This window comes from Lissotriton vulgaris, chromosome 2_1 (genome assembly GCF_964263255.1).
Source record: "Lissotriton vulgaris chromosome 2_1, aLisVul1.2, whole genome shotgun sequence".
Taxonomy (NCBI): Eukaryota; Metazoa; Chordata; class Amphibia; order Caudata; family Salamandridae; genus Lissotriton; species Lissotriton vulgaris.
This window is the reverse complement of record NC_141687.1, coordinates 1,844,493,552-1,844,514,968: the sequence shown is the minus strand read 5'-3', so window position 1 is coordinate 1,844,514,968 and position 21,417 is coordinate 1,844,493,552. Positions and strand designations below refer to the sequence as shown.

General features: G+C 41.4%; 1 protein-coding gene across 1 annotated transcript in view; it reads right to left on the bottom strand.

The window, feature by feature from the left end:
- IQCH (IQ motif containing H) overlaps window positions 1-21,417 on the bottom strand; it is a 1,013,078-nt gene that overhangs the window by 851,370 nt on the left and 140,291 nt on the right. Inside the window, exons 2-3 of the mRNA XM_086958009.1 lie at window positions 9,328-9,450; window positions 8,374-8,471 (exon numbers count right to left, since the gene is read on the bottom strand). Coding sequence (XP_086814135.1) covers window positions 8,374-8,471; window positions 9,328-9,450 — 221 coding nt within the window. The remainder of the gene's footprint in view (window positions 1-8,373; window positions 8,472-9,327; window positions 9,451-21,417) is intronic.

Sequence of the window (21,417 nt, the reverse complement as noted above, 5' to 3'; positions counted from 1 at the left end):
TGCTGATCACTTTTGCGGCCGCTTTGATGTTCTCAGTGAGCCGCGCGGCCACTGAGAACATAAAAGCGGCCGCAAAAGTGATCACCATTTGCCATCCTCTGTGTTGTTGCTGCTATTAAGTGTATACACCCTTTCTTTTTTTCAGCTGATGGTGTAATAAATATTTCCTAAATTAATAATATTTTCTGCTGTTGCTTAAGCCGGTTTCTGTCACTGCAGTGTGTCACTTCATTTATTCACCAGTCGGTCTAATTTGTACTTCCCTTTTCTAGCTTGGGGTTATTGCTGCTCTAGAGGCCACACTCTTGTGTGTTTCTGTTCACTGCAATAATCTCTTTCCTTGCTTATGCTTCTTGTGTTCGTTCCGCAAACGTTCCTTCCTGACAGCAGCTTTTGAGATGGCGCACCTTACCGCACACACTGACAAGCACATTCTCAGCACCACTTAGAAGCACGTGGGGTAAACACGTTTGCCTTAATCTCTAGTGTCATTTGTGTTTATTTGACGCTAACCTGCCATTTAAGACAGGCACCCCCCTTAGACACTTCACGTCCGCCCTCAGAATCGTATGGTAGCATTTATATACATATAGTGCTCAATATCTCTGTGTTAGGCACCGAAGCGCTTGCCCACGCAGGCAGTAGGCTACGCTGTGTAGAGTGCGTGGTTTGGAATTTGCTTTTGATCCTATGTTGGACTGCTGCTCCTCCCATGTGCATGATATCGTGTTGCGGGACGCAGGCGCAGCCCTTAGCAGTGCGTTGAGTGAAATGAGTGCGAGTGAAATGAGTGCGAGTGAAAGAAGCTCAGTCAGTGGCTTTCAGTACACTGCAGCTTTGAGCAGCTCTTAAATTACATTTTATAGCCAGCATTACATAGAAACAAAACACTAGGTGAGAAGCCGCACATACGTTACTAACTTACATTGCAACCTATAAAAATAAAGAGCTTCTCTCTTTTTAAATCAAATGGATGACTTGCGTCCTAGCATTTTCTTTGGCAACCACGTCGTAACGAGGAGCAGTGCAACTTGGATTCTGCATCGGTGCCAGCTTTCCTGACTTGACGATTAAATCTTCACGACAGCAATATCAATCACTCAAGTTTTGCCAACTATCCGCAGTAGCAATCTTCATACGTGAGTTTGTGTATCAATAACTAATGCTGTGTTTTTACGTTAAATACAGAGAGGACATTACGTTACTGTCTGCTATAGTATGCACCAGTAACATTAAACGTGGGCTAAAAAGCTCTCAAAGCCTCCAGGCACTTATTTATTTATAGATCAAAGACAGGGGGGAGGCTCTCAAAAGAGCGTGGTCAATGTAATCAAGGGACTGGCTCCAAAAAAACACACAAGCTAAAAATCTGTGCTCATCATAGTGTCTCGCTAGAATGGTATTTTGCTGCTTCCGTCGTTGCTTCCAGATATAGAACACAACAAGTAACTTTACACCTACAACAAGCCAGGACTATTGGCTTTCTCAATGACTATTAGATACATAAGATAAATAAGCAACAACTGTGGCATTGTTATTTAGACTATTCACAATGCTTCTGTTCAATAAGCAACAACTATGGCTTCGTTGTATAGACTATTGAAAATGCTTCCGTTCTGAAAAGGTGAGACTGTGAAAGACCTACAACGAGTCTCTTTAAAGTTACATCAAAGGCAGTGAAGGGTGGCACTGCTGCTGAGTTGAGTATTTTTTTTTTAACTCTGAGGGTGAGGGCAAAAAAAGAGAGCCCTGTCTCAGCAACTGCCAGTGCTAAGCACCAGCAGGACCCGGCACACTTAAGGCCCTGCCTCTAATCATTACACAATGCAGACAAAATGCACCTCGCTTCAGGTAGGGTTCTTCGTGTTCAGTACACAAAGCACGTCCCATAGCATCTACTGAGCAGCAACAGAAGAGCTGCCCACAGCAAACACTAGATACAGATCGGCTAAATGCTCAATTTTAACCCACCCCTCCACCTGGAAAAGGAGCTCACACTCGTGTAAATGCAATACAATAGCTTTTGCATTTACCAAACTTTTAGCTATTGGCATTTTTTTGCCATTGTTTGCGCATATCCTCCTGTCTCTTCTCGCGTGCGAGTTACCCACCACAATCACACACACAACCACAAACACACAACCACACACACACCCACACCCAAACGACATACTACCACAAACACAACACACACACAGCCACACACACACACAACCACACACACACAACCACACACGCACACACAACCACAAACACAACACACACAACCACACACACACCACACACGCACAACCACCCACAACTGCACCCACACACAAGCACTCATACAACCACACCGCAACCACACACAACCACACACGCACACAACCACCCACAACCACACACAAGCACACACACAAGCACACACACACACACAATCACACATACAACCACACACATACACAAAACCACACACAGACACAACCACGCTGGCAGGGGACACTTTCACCAGGCACAGACACCATCAGCCAGGCCAATGGAGGCCCTAATGAAGGTCTACAGTTCTTAATACATTTCAATCGCCATGTATGGTGCCCCAATCTGGGGTTACGCTCAGCTGGAGCCCATACAGAGAGCAGAAAACCGGTTTCTACGTTCCTTACTGTCAGTCTCACCTTCGACCCCAACCTATTCTATTCACGCTGAGGTGGGCCTGGATCACATTACAGATAGGCTTAACCTGGCTCCGCTGATCTTTTGGTTAAGGATGTGGCTTAACAAGGAGTTAACCCTGAACCATTCTATAATGGAGGACGTCATGACACTAGAGCATTTTAAAAAGATCCCCTGGTTGGATTATCTGAGGAAGTCTTTTGACCGATTAGGGAGACCGGAACTTTTTGAATCTCCGTTATGTATAAGAAATACAGATGTAGTTGTGGTCAAGAGGCAGTTCTTGACTCTGGCAAGATCTATCAGAGAGGAAAAAACTCCAGAAGCCCTCGGTGAGGTCTCATTATATATTAACAAGCTCTACTGCCATAGAACCTTACCTTAGTATTGTTACTAGACCTTTTCATGGGTTCCTCTTGACTAAATTCAGATTTAATTTGATTCATTACCATCTGGGAAATTATCAATCTTGGGCTAAGCCAGAGTTAGCCCCTCCCTGCTCCTGTGACAACTTTTCAACCCAGGATACTTTACACTTGGTCATGTTCTGTCCATTGTTTTTAGTACCCCGAAGGAAATATTTGCTTCCAATCCTAAGGGAAGCTGGCTTTATACAAGCCAGACCGGCAATTCTTTACCTACAGTCTTTGAGCACCACCCGCATAACATTCTGTATGGGAAGTTTCTTGGCAGAAGCAGCTCGCATTAAAGCCAGTCATGTAATTACTGATAGCATCTAATGATCGTTCTTCAATTGTTGCTCACATTGACATTTTGTACGGCCACCTGCTTTTTGCATAAATCCCCTTATCAACTGTTTTTATGTATTGTAATTTTAATACTCTTGGATATATTTTAAACTTTTAAAATGTGATTGTAGTTGAAGCAACTTTTGTAAATGCACCTTGGTACTTTTTGTATGGAATGTATGTCTTTTTATGATTTTATCCAAAACCGAATAAAAGTATTTTGACTGACACCATCAGTCGTCAATGCACGCTTTCACCGGGCACAAACACCACCAGCCGTCAGTGCACACTTTTACCGGGCACAAACACCACCAGCCGCCAGTGCAAGCTTCCACCAGGCACACACCACCAGACGTCAGTGCACACTTTCACCAGGCACACACACACCATCAGCCGTCAGTGCGCTTTCACCAGACACACACACACCACCAGCCGTCAGTGCAAGCTTCCACCAGGCACACACACCACCAGCCATCAGTGCACAATTTCTACAGGCACACACACCACCAGCCATCAGTGCACACATCAATTGTTAAGCATCCACAATTAAGTATTGTAGAAATTGCAGTATGGCGCCCTTTACTTTTAAACATATTCATCTAAAGGGCAGCATGCCACCATTGGTACGAAAATAAATACACATATTTTGTTGGCCTACAATTGATAGACTTTTGTAGCAATTGGTGTTGCAATATTTAGCAATGCCATTAGCTCAAACTTAATTAATGTGAGGCCTATTGGATTGCAAAATATTGTTATTACTATATGTTACAGTGGATGTGTGTTTTCAGTTGTATTTGTATAGGTCTGCGCAAAACAAAGGCAGAGGTTCTAAGTAAAAAGAATGATATTTGTGTGTGAAGACACCGCATACAACCCTTTCTACCTTTTCACCTTCTTTCACGGACCTTAGCACTCAGTAGGTTCCCATCAGATCCAGAACACACTTCCCATTCCAGAGTCGCCCTACATTGGGGTTGCAGGGTATCAAGGAACACACAGAACTGCATGCCGCAGCTTCTTGTAGAAGTTCTGAAATGAATACACTGATTCTTTGTCTTCTCAACTTGTAGGATCTCTTAAGCGCTCCGCTGCAGATTAGGGTGTTATGAAGACACCTTTTGTCTATGGGAAGGAAATGGCCAGCCTCCATGAGCCTGGCAGTCCGAGAGCCATTAATATCTTAAAATGTTGGATTTGATTAGCCTCTTGCCTGTCAACAGAAGAACAGAAATCACAGCTGCAGATGGATGGCCACTCCTAATATCGGTGGCCTACGTTGAAGAGAGAGTTTTAGTGATTTTGCTGAGGGCCATGCAGTCATTTAGGCCTCATCAGCGCCTGCGCTCAGGATGGGTCATTTTCTTACTGATTGCAGAAAGGTTCTCATATGTTCAAATAAGAGTCTCGGTGGATAAGCATGGAGTGGGACATAGGAAGTATTAGAAATTCCTCTTTTGGTGTTTGGAGACTTTGTCGCAGCCCACTCTCAAGGAGATTGATAGCCAGTGAAAATATTGTTAAACTCCAAGAATATTTGGGAGAATTGAGAGAGTTCGCAACAGGCCAGCACTTCAGAAAATATGGTAGGGTAAGGACAGTCTGTCAATTTTAACACAAAACTAAGAAAAGTAGGTCACATATCAAGGGTGGCCTGGCATGTCTACCTCCGGCTACACGAGGCTGTGACTGAAGTTTTGGGGTATAAGGGATTGGTCTCATCTACAGTGGTTCTTCTCAAGTCTGTCCCTGTAACTGGTGGGAGAAGATAGGCATCAGCTCTGGATGGAGACAGGTGACCAGCCAGTAGCAGACCTGCCTTTTTACATGTTTGGAACAGGTGGACTCTGGGCGGCGATCTGTAGACTGTAGAGTGTTAGAAATGGGGGTCTCGAGTTGGCAGAGGTAGGTACCTTTGCCCAAAGAGGGACCCTTCCTCTCAGGGTAAGGGGGATACACACTTTAGATAACCCCTGCTCACCCCCTGGGTAGCTTGGCACGAGCAGACAGGCCTATCCTAAAGGTAACGTGTAAAGTATTTGTACTCAAGACATGCAGTAATACAGTGATAACACCACAAATGGACATCACACCAGTTTAGAAAAAGATAGTTTCTTTATCTAAACTCAACAAGACCAAAATGGCAAAAGTCCACCATACATGTAATAAGAATATGACTTTAAAAAGGTTTCAAACAACTAGGTTCATTGAAAACCATGGATGCGCGATTTCTCTCAAAGTACCTGCAGTTGTGACAAAATTCACAAGGCCAAACAGCCGCAGAGATGGGAAGCATTGAGAACACAAAGAAATGCGTCAGTTCCTGAGACCATGGGGAGGCGATACAACAGTTCTGCTGCACGCAAGAGAAGAGATGCATTGTGTCCAGTCTGAAGGGGGATGGGCGGAAACAGAAGCGAGGAGGCCGTATGTGTGTAGTATTGGAGTGTTTTTTTTTTATTCCAAATTATTAACTTAAAGTATACAATTGGGAGCTCTCTCCAAATCATATATCAATTTATAACAGTGGGGTTCTTTTCCCAGGTAATGTTTCAAGGTGAGTAGAAGTACTTTCACTTATTTCTCTTTTGGTTCCCTCTGGGCGTTCCGGTGTTCTAGAAGGGGTCCCAGGAGGCGCCCCTTGCTGCAACTCTCCAGAGTTGCAGCGGCTCCAGTACATCCTCAGGGGACCAACACTCCGCACTCCTCGCCCCACACGTCCGGAGTTCCCTCAGCTTCGGCTTCTCCTGCGTTGGCATCCTCTTCGATGGCATTTTTCCCCAGCGCAGTCTCTCCTAGAGGATTCTCTTCCCACGGCTGCTTCGCTGGTGACTTACTTCTCAGTGGCGTCTTCTTCGGCGGCCCTCGTCTGTTTCCTCTGCTGCTTTTCTCCTCCTCCCAGGATTGTGGATTGGGTAGGCCACAGCACAACCCCGCTTCCGGATTGGTCGGTTTGTTGTGCTGTTTGTTGTTCGTCCTGAGAAAACGAATAACAGTCCGTTTTCATTGTTTGTTTTCTCTTCCAGCCTTTGCTGTCAGCGCCAGGACACAAGAGGAATGGAGACCACTGCATTGGCTCAGATGGTAAGTCGGGGTTTGGTGTGGGGGTTGGGGTAGTTTTCTTACGTTGGGGAAGTGATGCGTCGACTCCAAGACGATTCTGGTCCGCGGGTGATATGTCGGGAAAACTTGCCACACAGGTACGATGCGTGGAAATCCGGGATGCGGCAGAGATCGATGCGGTGGCATCGAGAGGCACGGAGTCGGTTTCTTCAGCCGTGATCCGTCGATGCATCGGTTCTTGCAGCGGCGACAGGCACTGCATCGGTTTCAGCAGCGGTGGAGCGATGCTTGGGGATTCTTCGCGCACGGCGGTGCTGCATCGGGAAAACTGCTGCAAGAAAAGTGATCCATTGATTTTCTTGTAGTTGCTTTGCTTTTCCAGCTCCCAACAGCAGAAACAACCTCCAGAGGCACAACACAGACACAGGCACCTTTTGGTGGGTCTAAACTCCCAGCAAGGAAGTTGAGGGTAGCTGGGGGTGAAGTCTTTGGGTCCCTGAGACTTTACAGGAGGCAAGCTCTACTCAAGCCCTTGGAGATCTTCCTCAAGAAGGAGACAGAGCACACAGCAACGTCCTTGTCCTTTCCTTGGCAGAAACAGCTACTGCAGGCCAATCCCAGACAGCACACAGCAAAGGGGAAATACTTCACCTCAGTTTCTCCAGCTCTTCTCCTTGGTAAAGGTTTCTTTTGATTCCAGAAGTGATCTAAATTTCAGGAGTCTGGGCCCCACTTTTTATAGCACACATTCCTTTGTTCTCTGGGGGCAGAGAAGCTTGTTGCTCAGTTAAAACCAGTTCTGTCCTCTCTGGTGCAGCTGCCCAGCAGGAGGCGGAGACAGCATTGCCCAAGGCAGACCAGGCCCATTCAGGTGTAAAAAGAAATCTCCTTCCCTACTCTAAATGCAGCCCAGGTCTATTCAGCCCAGCCCTGACTCATCCATGAAAGACAGGATACACATCAACCCAGCCCCTGCGGTGGTCATCTGAGAGAATGCACATCCCCAGCCCCTGTCATTCAAAAGCCAGACAGTCAAGCCACAAACCAGCAGAGGCACACAGGATGGCTAAGCAAGAAATACCCACTTTCTAAAAGTGGTATTTTCAAACACACAATATAAAAATTATCTTCACTAAAAGATGCATCTTTATGTTCTGAGTTCAGGCATACTAAACTTTATCTTCCTATCTTGTCAGAATGGGAAGTTATATTTATAAGATGTTATAAATTACTCCTGTGTTATCCTATAGGGCAAGATAGCCTTTCAATGGTGAAAAATGAAATTGGCAGTATTTCACCATCAGGACATGTCACACACACCAGTACATTCCCTACCTTTCACATACATTGCACCATGCCCACGGGGGGTACCTTAAGCCTACCATAGGGATGCCTTGAGTGTAAGAAAAGGGAAGGTTAGGATGCATTTGCCACGTTGACAAGGCAGTTAAACTGTGCACAGACACTGCAGTGGCAGGTCTGAGATACCTTTTTCAGGGCTACTCCTGTGGGTGGCACAATCAGTGCTGCTGGCCCACTATTAGCATTTGATTTACAGGCCCTGGCACACTTAGTACACTTTACTAGGGGCTTACCAGTAAATCAAATATGCCAATAATGGCTAACCAATCATGTTAACAGTTTACACAGAGAGGATATGCACTTTAGCACTGATTAGCAGTGGTAACGTGTCCAGAGTCCTATAGCCAACAGCAACAACAAATCAGGAAAAAAAAGGAGGAAGAAGCAAATCATTTGGGCATAGCTCTGCAAAAAGGGGCAAGTCCAACACTGAGGTGGGTGTCTCATTTCTGAAAAGATTCAAGTAACAAAGGTGCCAGATTCTGATGAGAGCACAAAGGAGCCACTCTGAATAAACAGTGTGAAGGGAAAGAAAGGGTCTACTCACCATTTCGAAGGCTGATGAGAATTCTTTTCCTTGGCTTCTGCAGAAGCAATCGTTAGGACACGGCTATTTAATGTATGCAGATACTCTTCGGTGTGCTTCTGTGGAAAAAGGGGAAAGCTCAAACTGTAGCATCCATCCTAAAACTATTAACTCAAATGTGCACGATACACAGGGAAACTAGAAGGCTTATGTTCCAAATTTACTGAAAGTGTTAGCTAGTCCTGTGTGCGCGCTATGCTTAACTGTGTATGCAAGAGTTAAGGGACACTTCTAGTCTTTGATACTGAAGTCAATGAGAACATCACAATAAGAATGAACTTAACGCATATTGGGTGATGGTGATGGCGCCTTCTGCACTAAGCCTTATGGGGCGAGTCCAGTGCGCTAGACCATGACCCTGATTATGCCATAAAGGAATCCCCATGCCAACTGCTTCTTTGTGAAGGGGAGGAAGAAAAGGCCGGGTGTCAAGGCATTGTGCAGGTGTGGGACATAGTACAGGATCTACATCATTGTGGATAGTTTAACTCAAAGCTATGATGTGGTGGACCTCAACCAGTACGTTTTGCCACAACTGTTCCTTTGCTAGGTTGGTATGGACAACTGGGAGGGGGCCTGGCGGTTCTGATGGACCTCAGTGTCTATGTCACAACAAAATCAAAACAAACATGAACAACATCAATTCACTATGAACATGGTATGAGTTAACATCAAGCAGGACACATAGAAATTCCACAGCATCTTAACACAATAAAATTGCAATTGTACGCAGTGAAACAGGCAAGGCATAAAAAGTGTTTAACATGTGCACATGAATTGCTCAGCATGGGTGCTGATGCACTGGGCTGTGCCACTGGATGGATCTCACTTCATGATGTCCCAGGGCAGGGAGTATGTAAGCAGAACCTTAAGTTGCAAAACAATGATGGCCAAAATAGGGTCTATGTTGCGTACTCTGAGTCCCAGCTCGGTACGGTGAATGGCTGTTTCCAGGGCCTGGATGTCCACGACCCCACCATCGTCCTGGATGCTGATGTGGGTAAGCCTCTTCTTCAGGTGCCGCAGATCCTCCTGGACCTGAAACAGAAGAACCCAGAACACGTTCTTAATGAGACGCACAGAACTGAGAGTTGCAGCCACAGGAAGGCGCATCCACTCTACCACGTGACGAATCCATGGGAGAAACCGAACACACTAGGGGTAGGACAAGATATGGGAAGGGAGCATAACTAGGGTCCAGACGCAGTCACATACTGATTTCTTCTCTGATGCCCATCAATGATGAAAATAACGCACTCACAAATCCAGAGTTTTCACTGGTGAGCACCCACATGCATACACTAGTGAAATGAATATTTTATTTATCGATTTTGCCTTTTGTGAAGCAGATCTCTAATATTATTTCACAACTTTTTGTGTTATCCATTCAAAAACACTCATTACCGTAATATTATATATATATATATATATATATATATATATATATACATATATATACATACACATTGATTTAATTGAAGCAATTAATGTAAATGACCTTAATCTCCATTTCACATCTCATATAGACAAGACCAATATAGAATTTTTGGATGTCAAATTGTACATTAAGAACAACAAAGTAGAAAGTACATTGTTTAGGAAGCCAACAGCCGGAAATGTAACGCTCCATGCTTCAAGTTCCCATCCTAAGCACCTGATTGCAAGCATCCCCTACAGGGAGCTATTACTCCTAAAAAGAATCTGCAGTGTAGACAGTGTCTTTGACAAATGCGCGACAGAATTGTTGCAGAGACTCAGGGTTCGTGGCTACACTGATAAGATTCTTAAATCAGCCATGGCCAAGGCTACAACAAGATCTAGAGAAAGTTTATTGCCGAAGGTTTTGGAAGACAACACACAACCTCATGAGTGTATTGTTACAGAAATTGACCCTCCAGACAATCAATGTCCAAGATTAATAACTGCCTATAGTGAAAATGAACGTAAGATCAGATCTATAATGAATAAAAATTGGGCAATTGCACTGACAGATCCAGTTCTGAGGACAAGGTTGCCATTGACTCCTACTATCACATTTAGTAGAGCTAGAAATATGGGTTCTATTATGGATCAATCTAGTCCAGAAATTAAAACCAGTTCCACTTGGCTGAAACCTACCCCAGGTTTCCGCAAATGCTCTTCTTGTAGAGCATGCAAATTCGGTGTGAATGAAAATGAATATAATACACCTTTCAGCTCTACTGCAAACAAAATAGTGGGACGTTTTAACTGTAAAACTGAATTTGCAGTTTATGTCCTCACGTGCACCTGTGGCCTGAATTATATCGGAAGCACGAAGTTACAGGTGCACGTGAGAATACTACAGCATTTGCGTGCAATTTTACACAGTGACCCCGTTTATCCAGTGGCTCGTCATTTTAAGCAGGTGCGTAACAATGTAAACTGTTTGCAGTATTTTGTAGTTGCCTCGGTACCTAAACAACGCAGAGGTGGTAACCGAGAATTGTTATTAAGACAACTAGAGACCAAACTAACCCTCAAATTTGATAGCAAATGCCCAAATGGACTTAATAATTCTGAAGACATGTACACTTTTCTTTGATGGTTATTCTTTCAAAGAGATTTGCACATCTACGACATAGGGGTTCATCACTTTTGGCCTTTTTGTTGATCTGATTTTGCACTCTATTAGGCACAACAAAGACATAACATCAAAATATAATTTTCACTCCGTTTTATTGTTAGATATTTTTAATGCATTCGCTGCTAACTGCAATGTAATTGCTCGTCAGCTAGATACCAAAACTATGCTAGTTTGATCCTTTTTTAACATAAAGAAAACAACACACTAATGCACTATGTTTACATATGATTGAATGGTCTTAAACTTAACAACATTTACAAAATATGAATTTTATATTGTTTTATCGATATTTATATCTTCATTTTGTCTCATACTTGAGCATTTTAAAATTCTCTACTTTTGAGATCTTATTAGCACTGTTTTGCACATATTATCTTTGCTGCTATGCATTGCTTTGAACATCCTGAAAATGCCCAAAAATTATTTATTCAGATTTTTTAATCAAGCATATAATTTAATCTACCTGAAGATTGCAAGAAATTACAGTATCGGATTTAACCGGATATAATTCCCTTGGTAAACTTGCATGTGGTATGTTTGAGCCATATAGGACTCCTTTGGTATTTACACTATTCAATTGCAGATGAATAGTGGAAAAATTGTCATACCAAAATTAACGTATTATGCAGGAATTGTTTAAAACATATCGTATTCATAGTAGACGTTTGTTTTGTTTTTTTACTCCATTTTACATATTTATGGTGTTTAAATGCATTACATATATTAGGAAGAATGTGCAGCTGGCAATTTACAATTTTAAACAAATTGCGAAAGAAATACAAGAGGAAAAGAAAGACACTCTCAGCCTTGGGTTGATAAATGCCGTAAGTCTGCCTTCTAGCTTGATTGCAGTTGTTTGTACCATGTGACATGGACTGGATATCTAGCAGCATTTAAAATGACAAACTTTTCAGACAGTCTCTATGTGATCAAGGGCTCTTGAGCCCGAAACGCGTCATCTGCCGTAAGCTGTACTGGATGTGATGGTTTAATAAAGACATCTTGCCTATTGAAGCGGTCCATTTCTCCTTCTTCGCTGCCGTGCCGTGGTGGAAGCAGCAGGAGTTGCAGTCTTGGGATATATAGATATATATATATATATATATACATACACATACATATATATATACACATATATATATATATTCACAGGTTCCCAAACGCAAAATAAATTGCTGGCGCACTCCACTCCAACAAACATATTACCACTCCATTATGGTTTGCAGAAAAATCAGGTTTATTATTTCATGGTATTAAGCATGGTATAACGAGCTAGATAGAAAAAATCCAACGCGTTTCGACGATGAACTCGTCTTGCTCACGGGTAACACCCATGTCTCATGCAGTTCTTTAAATAAAGTACAAACAAAGTGAAAACACACAAACAGTGAATAATCAACATAGGTGTAGGACTTCACAATAATAACTGTTGCAAGCAGCAGCCATCTTAGAGAGGGGTTTGCTGTGGAATCACATCACATAAATGCCATCCTTATTTTGTGAAAAACAACTGAATTAATGCATTCGTTGAAATTCATATTAACTAAATAATCGCATATAACATATCAGGCACAAAAATAACATTAAGATTGTAATAAATCACAAGTACAGTTTAAATGATTTTAAGCCAATGGACATTGCCAAATGTTATTGCCCAGTGAATTGACGCATTTGGATTATAAAGAGGCTGGTAATGACCTGTAACCTAGACGCTGTTGGCAATGCGCAATAAGAAATACATGCTCTATTAAGCAAAATCAATAATCAAAGCTAGTTGCATTTGGTATAATGTTGGATACCCCAGTGGGTAAATATAATCATGATGGTGATGAATATTCTATCCCCAGTGGGAGAATGATAGATGAAATTAATTATGAAATCACGAGAGCAACAGCCAAAATTATTGAATTAAGAAACCAACTGTTGTAAATATTACATTGCGTCATGGCAAAAAACCACATAAAAGAATAAATCCAAGTAGTCCCAAGTGGGGGAAATTGTCAATACGACACCATGATACCCCATAACCGCAGGTCAATTAGACAGCTCATAGCAAATTTTCAAATGTCGGTAGATCTTCACAGTATCCTATCTTGATTGCTCTTATGCCTGAACAAAACAAAAGAAAACCACCTCAATAAAGACTATATATTAAAGAATAAATGTCTTGTATTTCAGCCCTAGCTTGTAACAGTTACAGATAAACAGACAGTGAAAATTAAGGTTACGTGAAGATTAAAAACAATCATAAAGCCTTAATACAGGAGGCTAATACATGTTCCCATTAAAAACAAAGTGTATCCGAAAACTCAAGGGTAGATTCAGAAAACGGATAGGACAAAATCAAACATAATCACAGCTCCAATTACTCTCCCAAATACCAATGTTTTTTGATAGTTCTCTCCCTGTTTTCCACTGGAAAGTAAACCTTTTTAACATTAGTGCTGAATTTGCAAGCCTTGCAGGCCATACAGGTGAAAAAACCTTCTATATCAGATTTTCTATTTTTCAAAGAGCTTACATCATTCCTGCTAAGTTTGTCCTTCAAGGAACTTGCTTTGTGGTATGAAATGTCCGGATTGTAACTCAATGCATCATCAAGTGTAGATTCTGTACCAAGTACTTTCCAATGTTTCCTTAGACTCTTTTGTACCTGCCAAGATTTAGAGTGATAGGTGGCTACAAATAGGATCTTGTTGTCATTCATATCAAGTGGTTTCTCTTTGGGCATTAGTAGTTCTGCCTGGCTAAGAGAACTAGCTTTTACATATGCTGCATGGATGATGTTAGTGTCATAGCCCCTCTCAATGATGCGTTCAGTCATGCATGCACCCTCAGCTATGCATGACTGAACGTATCAGCACTAATGTTAAAAAGGTTTACTTTCCAGTGGAAAACAGGGAGAGAACTATCAAAAAACATCTGTCGTGCTTGTCAGACTATTGTGTTTATGTTCTGATTTGCCCATGTGCGAAAAAATACGTGGGCAGCACAATGTTCCCCGCCAAGAAATGTATTCTTGAGCACATGAGAGCAATTCAGAACAAAGATCAAGTGTCGCCGATTGCTAGGCATTTTGATGAACTACATAAAAGCAATCGCAATTTGTTGAAGTTTTTCGTTATTGATCGGGTCCCCCCAATGAAAAGAGATGGGGACAGAATACGGAAACTTCGACAGCTGGAGAGTCAGTACATTGTAGATTTAGACACTAAGATCCCAGGTGGACTGAACTCTGAGGAGGAGCGGTCTTGGTATTTGGGAGAGTAATTGGGGCTGTGATTACGTTTGGTTTTGTCCTATCCGTTTTCTGAATCTACCCTTGGTGTTCTGATACACTTTGTTTTTAATGGGAACATGTATTAGCCTCCTGTATTAAGGCTTTATGATTGTTTTTAATCTTCACATAACCTTAATTTTCACTGTCTGTTTATCTGTAACTGTTACAAGCTAGGGCTGAAATACAAGACATTTATTCTTTAATATATAGTCTTTACTGAGGTGGTTTTCTTTTGTTTTGTTCAGGCATAAGAGCAATCAAGATAGGATACTGTGAAGATCTACCGACATTTGAAAATTTGCTATGAGCTGTCTAATTGACCTGCGGTTATGGGGTATCATGGTGTCGTATTGACAATTTCCCCCACTTGGGACTACTTGGATTTATTCTTTTATGTAGTTTTTTGCCATGACGCAATGTAATATTTACAACAGTTGGTTTCTTAATTCAATAATTTTGGCTGTTGCTCTCGTGATTTCATAATTAATTTCATCTATCATTCTCCCACTGGGGATAGAATATTCATCACCATCATGATTATATTTACCCACTGGGGTATCCAACATTATACCAAATGCAACTAGCTTTGATTATTGATTTTGCTTAATAGAGCATGTATTTCTTATTGCGCATTGCCAACAGGTCACTACCAGCCTCTTTATAATCCGAATGCGTCAATTCACTGGGCAATAACAGTTGGCAATGTCCATTGGCTTAAAATCATTTAAACTGTACTTCTGATTTATTACAATCTTAATGTTATTTTTGTGCCTGACATGTTATATGCGATTATTTCGTCAATATGAATTTCAACGAATGCATTAATTCAATTGTTTTTCACAAAATAAGGATGGCATTTATGTGATGTGATTCCACAGCAAACCCCTCTCTAAGATGGCCGCTGCTTGCAACAGCTATTATTGTGAAGTCCTACACCTATGTTGATTATTCACCGTTTGTGTGTTTTCACTTTGTTTGTACTTTATTTAAAGAACTGCATGAGACATGGGTGTTACCCGTGAGCAAGACGAGTACATCGTCGAAACGCGTTGGTTTTTTCCATCTAGCTCGTTATACCATGCTTAATACCATGAAATAATAAACCCGATTTTTCGCCAAACCATAATGGAGTGGTAATATGTTTGTTGGAGTGGAGTGCACCAGCAATTTCTTTTGCGTTTGGGAACCTGTGAGTACGTGAAAGGGCAACCTCAGACCCTTGGGTGCACCGCTGTCCTGGAGTCCCGGCTACCTCGGAGGAGGTGTGGAACTTTATATATATATATATATATATATATATATATATATATATATATATATATATATTACCTACTGGCGGTCGCCAGTAGGTAGTTATAGTTAGGATTGTTTTCCATAGAAAATCCTCAACATTCTATTTGGAATAACTTTGGCCCTGGTGGATGAGTCTTTGCGAATTTCTCAAAGAAGATGGCTAGGTTTGCTGCACTCCTTCCCTGAAAGTTTGGGGGGGATTGGTCAAGTGGGGGCTGAGATATAAGGGGGGTCCCAAAACGTGTTTTCTCCATGTTATTTTCCATAGGACCTTTAGACTCGGCTACAGTTCGAACGGGTGAATGAATTTATAAGAATTTGCCAAAACTGTAGAGTTTTGTTCGCAGATTACGCTTTTTTTGGAATGGTGTAAATCCGTTCAGTAGTTGTTGAGAAAATTAAAGTTAAAGTCAATTATATATCTATAGGCGCGCACACGTGCGCGCACCCAAGCGGCTGCGCGCGAGCGGTATTTTTTTTGGCTGCGTGACGTCTGTTAACGTTCGATTCGAAGGAAATCAGGAAGTTTTGTCCGCCAATTGGTCACTGCGAGTAAATATATTGTTCATTTCAAAGCGTTGAAACATGGAAAGGGGAGAAGGTAGAGATTGTCTTCCTCCGTAGGTTTTCTCAGGGTGTGCAGTAAGGCCCTTAAACGCGAAAAGATATAATTTTTCTCCGAAAAAAAATACGGGGTGCGCGCACTCGGTCGCGCACACCTATTTACAAGAGTGTGAAAATGGAGGTAAATCAGAAGTTTGAGTGCTTGGATATAAGGTGGCTCTGAAAAGAGCCCTTGTGTTAATTGAGTGTTTTCTGCATTTATAAGTAAGTACCGATGCAGAGCCTGATGTTGCAGAGGAAGATTCTGTTTCCCTCATTCGTGAAATGAACACCGTCTCTCCTATAGACGTCTTGCATGTGGTATCGCAAGTTGTTGTGGTAAATAGAACCCATGCTATAATCTCTGAGGAACGCAGAAACAGATTTATTTACATGTCTCCTTGCTTTCTCAAATTGTGCACAATGGTGATTGGACCAATTCCATTTCTGTCTTTGGCATATATTGGAATATACCAAGGCAGATCGAGGAAAAAGTGTCATCAATTGTCGAAAGGTGTCTTTTAGAAGCATTTCCAGACCTACCCCAGTGATTGTGCCTAGATCGTTCCCACCACAGTGCACAATTATAAGGTCTGGTTCTGGGAGATGCATAAAAGTTTTCACCAATGGAATTAATTGGTGACATTTCAATCCTCTTTTGGAAATCCATGTTATGTGTACATTTGGTAAGCTGAGGTTGCAAATTCGTCTGCTTACTGCATATTTTTCACTCCAGTGAATATAACTGTGTCCTATTAGCCAGACCTTCATTTTCAAGGGATTTGTAGTCGTCCTCCGATCGGTTCTGGAAGTGGAATGGTAGTTAGAAGTTGAAATTTTAAATAAAGAAAAAGGAAGAGGCTGGGTGTGGTTAAAAAAATAAAAATGATTGGTTGATTGTAACAAGTGGAGAGTGAACAGGTCAATGTTTATGTTAAACGAAAAGTACTATTGGGTGTGAAAAAACAAGACATGTAACAGAGTTGTGGATTGGCAGGTGTTTCTGGAGGGAAAATAGTGTTCTTAGTTAGCTGTAGAACGTTGAGAGATGAACTTTTGACCTGTGCCTTCAGCAAGGTGCAGAATGAGGTGTAACCATGGAAACAGCCGGAGATGGCAGTTGGTGATGGGTTCACTCTTTGGTGCCTCTGCATCTGAGTCTGTTCTCTGGTGGCTGGCGGACAACTGTTTGTTATTGTGGAGATGAAAGGGTGATGAGGAGAGAAATACGACATAGCGTCTGGCCTGTAGAAGCGTGGGAGCAGTGATTAACTCTGAGTAAAGCGGAACTGTGTCGGTGCTTAGTAACAGTAAAAAAAAAATGTTAACAGTGGTATAACTGTCTTTACGGTGCGCGACCTACTAAGAAAGAGTTCACGGGCCGTAATTGGCTTGGAGGTTCTAGTATCAGAAAGTGAGTTCAAGAAAAGAAAACATTCAGGACTTTATTTATGAAGGCCTTGCGCCACCGGTGCGTAACTTTTTCCCATTTTAAAAAATGAGGCCCCGGCGGCGGAAGGTCTTCATAAATAAGGTCCTCAGTGTCTACAGTTAAGGTTATGTGGAACCCATGAATAGTTTTTCAATATGAAATCATTTCAGTTGAGATTATGGATTAAAAGAGAAACCGTGAATATTTGAAATGTTTATTTAGAAATGTACTATTTTAAAGGCAAATCATTATGTAATCTGAGTACAGAAATTGCAAAAAACACAGTAATTGGTATTGTCAGTAGTACATGGAATACAAACGCTATAGTTGAAGAAAAATTAATATAGTTGGAAAAAAACATTGTACAGTCTTATAAGGAAGTATATTATATTTTAATAAATGGAAGAAGGTTTGTGGCCTTTCAGTTTAGGAACGATATATGAAAATGCAAGTGGTTATACATCATTACTTTATGAATCAGCTGTCTAACAACACGAAATCATAATGTCCACTGTTAGTAAAGCAAATAGGTCTGTTCTTCAAAAGAAAATATGGAAAATAACGTGAAGAATATAGAAAACCAAAAGGAAATGAGGACGTCAATGGGTTGTTTGAGAGTTATTGAAGCATTGTTTAGGCAAAATAGGTAGTTTCTGCTTGTAACAGGAAATCAGTTTTAACATTTGAAATTATGTCAGCTATCCAATGGAAAAGAGTAAAGCAGTACTGATGATCTGTTATAATCGGAGCCTCTTTTACCATCAGAGGGCAGCTCGGTGGGTTTTTGATGTAGCTCGCTGTTAGGAAAGAGTTAACCGTCCATTGTGTAGGCAAAGTATGCAGCAAGTGCCTCTAACATGAAATCACTGTTATCATCTGAAAACATGTCAGCCATCCAATTGAGAAGATCAAAGGAGCATTCATGATCTGTCATTATTGGAGCGTCTTTTACCATCATTGGGCAGCTCGGTGGGTTTTCGATGTAGCTCTCTGTTAGGAAATCTTGCGCCGCTGCGAATATATTCCAATGACCCAGAACTCCTTGTATCGCTGCAAAGGCCATAAACCCTCCGTTGTAACAAAGCTGTTCATGATCAAGTAACGGATTCATGAGGTGATTGTAATTCGGTTCAGGAGGTACCAAATTGCAGAGACATAAATCCAGGGCCCACGTGAAATCACAGCTCAGGCAATGAAATACAGGCTGCACACAGGTGAAATACGAATATCGAAATGATAATCGATATGATGCATTCAAAGTCGAGAGTGGTAAGATGCCGTAGTAGTCAAGCATCCTCTGGCGAAATAGTTCTAAGTGGCCCGGTTCGTTTGCGAAGGCAGGAGGGACATCCATTTTGAATTTCCCAAGATGGTACAGGAAACGGCGCAGCACTGCCGGTTGTATAGCAACTCCACAGAATTAGGTCGCCGGCTATGCAGTGGAGAGAAGCAGAATGACTTGATACATTTTCTAAGAGTCTAGTCACTTATATATTGCTTAGTGGTTATTAAAAAAGTAGCTTTTTTTGAACTGGAGGATGCGTTAAAAAATAAGGGAGTGATTTGAGGGAGTTGTAAAGCAAGGTCAATTTTTTTTTTACATCAAGGCTGTTTTCTGTGAATGTTAGCTTAGTGAAAGATATGTGTGTGAGCAGATGCAACGTTCAGTTTTAAATGTGACAATGGCGGTCTTGTTCATGTCTTCCGATTCAAGGTCGGTATTCGCTGCCAAATACAAGAATTAAGAAACGCATGCGTGGGGTACATAGTGTGCATTCTTAAAGGAAAGCAAATAAAGGGTTATTTTTACCGCGTTAGCATTGTCGTACAAAAAGTTATAGTGATTCTATTATATGTGAAGAAAGTGTCACTGATGAAGACTGAAAATAAATCCTTATAAATGATACGGACTGGTGTATTTTAGAAAAGTTTTGTAACATTACATGAATTGTGTAAAAAAAATAATGTAATTGAAAGTGTATGGTTTGAAAATGAAAAGTAGAGGTTTATAGTTCACGTTTTGAAAGCAGTTCTAGAGGGTCAGAAGAAAGTGTATGGTTTGAAAATGAAAAGTAGAGGTTTATAGTTCACGTTTTGAAAGCAGTTCTAGAGGGTCAGATGCATGATAGATTTATTAAAAATAGAACATGTTTTTAAATAGTATTTTGGAAAAAATATGTGCCTTTATGTACTATTTACATTATGTGCCTGTTGCGTATTCTTTGAGTTTTAGTAATCCTGTGTCTTATAAGTTTTCTAGGGGCGGTTTGAGGTTCATGGTGGGTTTGGGCAGAGAGGGTAGGTTGGGGGTTTGTAATAGGGGGTTCGGCTGGGGTGGAGTGCGGAGTTTAGTGAAAAGTGAGGGGGGCGGGGAGTTACGGTGTTTGGTAATGGAGCAGAGTCAGAGGACGCCACATTTGTGTTATGGGCTGCCACGGAAATATGTATTTATTCTCAGAGGTTTATTATATTAAGGATATATATTAGCATGGTGGCTCTTGTCGTTTTGTGGTTCTGTGTATGTTTATAATGCTGGCTCTGTAGTTTTTGTTTATGGACCTTATTGCGACACACAGGGGATCTACGTTGCACAGTTGGAGATCAGAGACTTAGGAAATAAAACTTTATAATTGTAAGGGCTGTAAGCGATAGAAATCGCCTGTTCTCGGTGTAAAAAATATCACCGCTATTGGTGGTATTTTCTAAAATTATGTAATAGGCTCAGCATTTTACATTATCTTGGAAAACAAAAGTTGCTTTTACATAGCAATAAGTCTCTTATAATTAAGGGACGGAGTGTATATAGTGCTATTTAGTACTCTGCTATGTGATTGATGTCGAATATTTCATAAGAGGAGGCTTTAAAAGTTTTACGATAAACAGGTTTTCTAGGGAAGTGGGTGGAGTGTTCCGTGTAAATTGCAGAATAGAAACTAGTAAGAACCAATTGGAAGTGTTGTTTTAAAGTCACATGACTGCACATGCGTGTCTCGACGCGATAGGTGGGTGCGCGCACCCGGTCGCGCACTATAAGAAAGCGTCGAGAAAATATCAGCTAATATGCTCTTCAAGCTTGTTTTGGTACAAAGAGTTAGTTCTGAAAAGAACTTTTTTTTTTTGGAAACAAGTGTTATGATGCTTTTGATTTCTTAAAGTTGCGACGACATTTTTCAGTATGTCATACTATCCAAATAAAGTGAAGAAATTTAACTTTTCTTGGAGCATTTATGACTCTCAATTTTGTGTTTAATTAGAGTAAAGCTTTGCTCTCCGTATACAAGAAGTTCTCCACAGTTGTTGCATTTTATGTGCACCTTCGCCAGACATGGTTTCAAGTCCATCTCAGCACTCGATGGAGATACAGGTCGTCCACCGGAAGATGTGTTGATTACTTCTGATGGTAATAGCGTGGCCTCCGTTTTTCTTGTCAAAGGTGGTCGCTCATTTTCATCATATTCGGAAGATGAATGCGGAACGGTAGCCATTGTACCGAAGTCTTCGGGAAGATGTTCGACGTTGTTGTCTCTTGATAGTAGAAAAGAAAGTGATGGTAGTGGGTGGAGTGCTGCGTGTAAATTCCAGAATAGAAACTACCAAGAACCAATTAGAAGTGTTGTTTAGAAGTCACATGACTTCACATGCAAGTGTCAGGTCCTGTACGCGATAGGAGGGTGCGCGCACCCGGTCTCGCACTAAAATAAAGCGGCGAAAAAATCTCATAATATGCTCTTGGAGCACGTTTTGGTAGAAAGAGTTAGTTCCGAAAAGAACTTTTTTTTTTTTTTTTTTGGG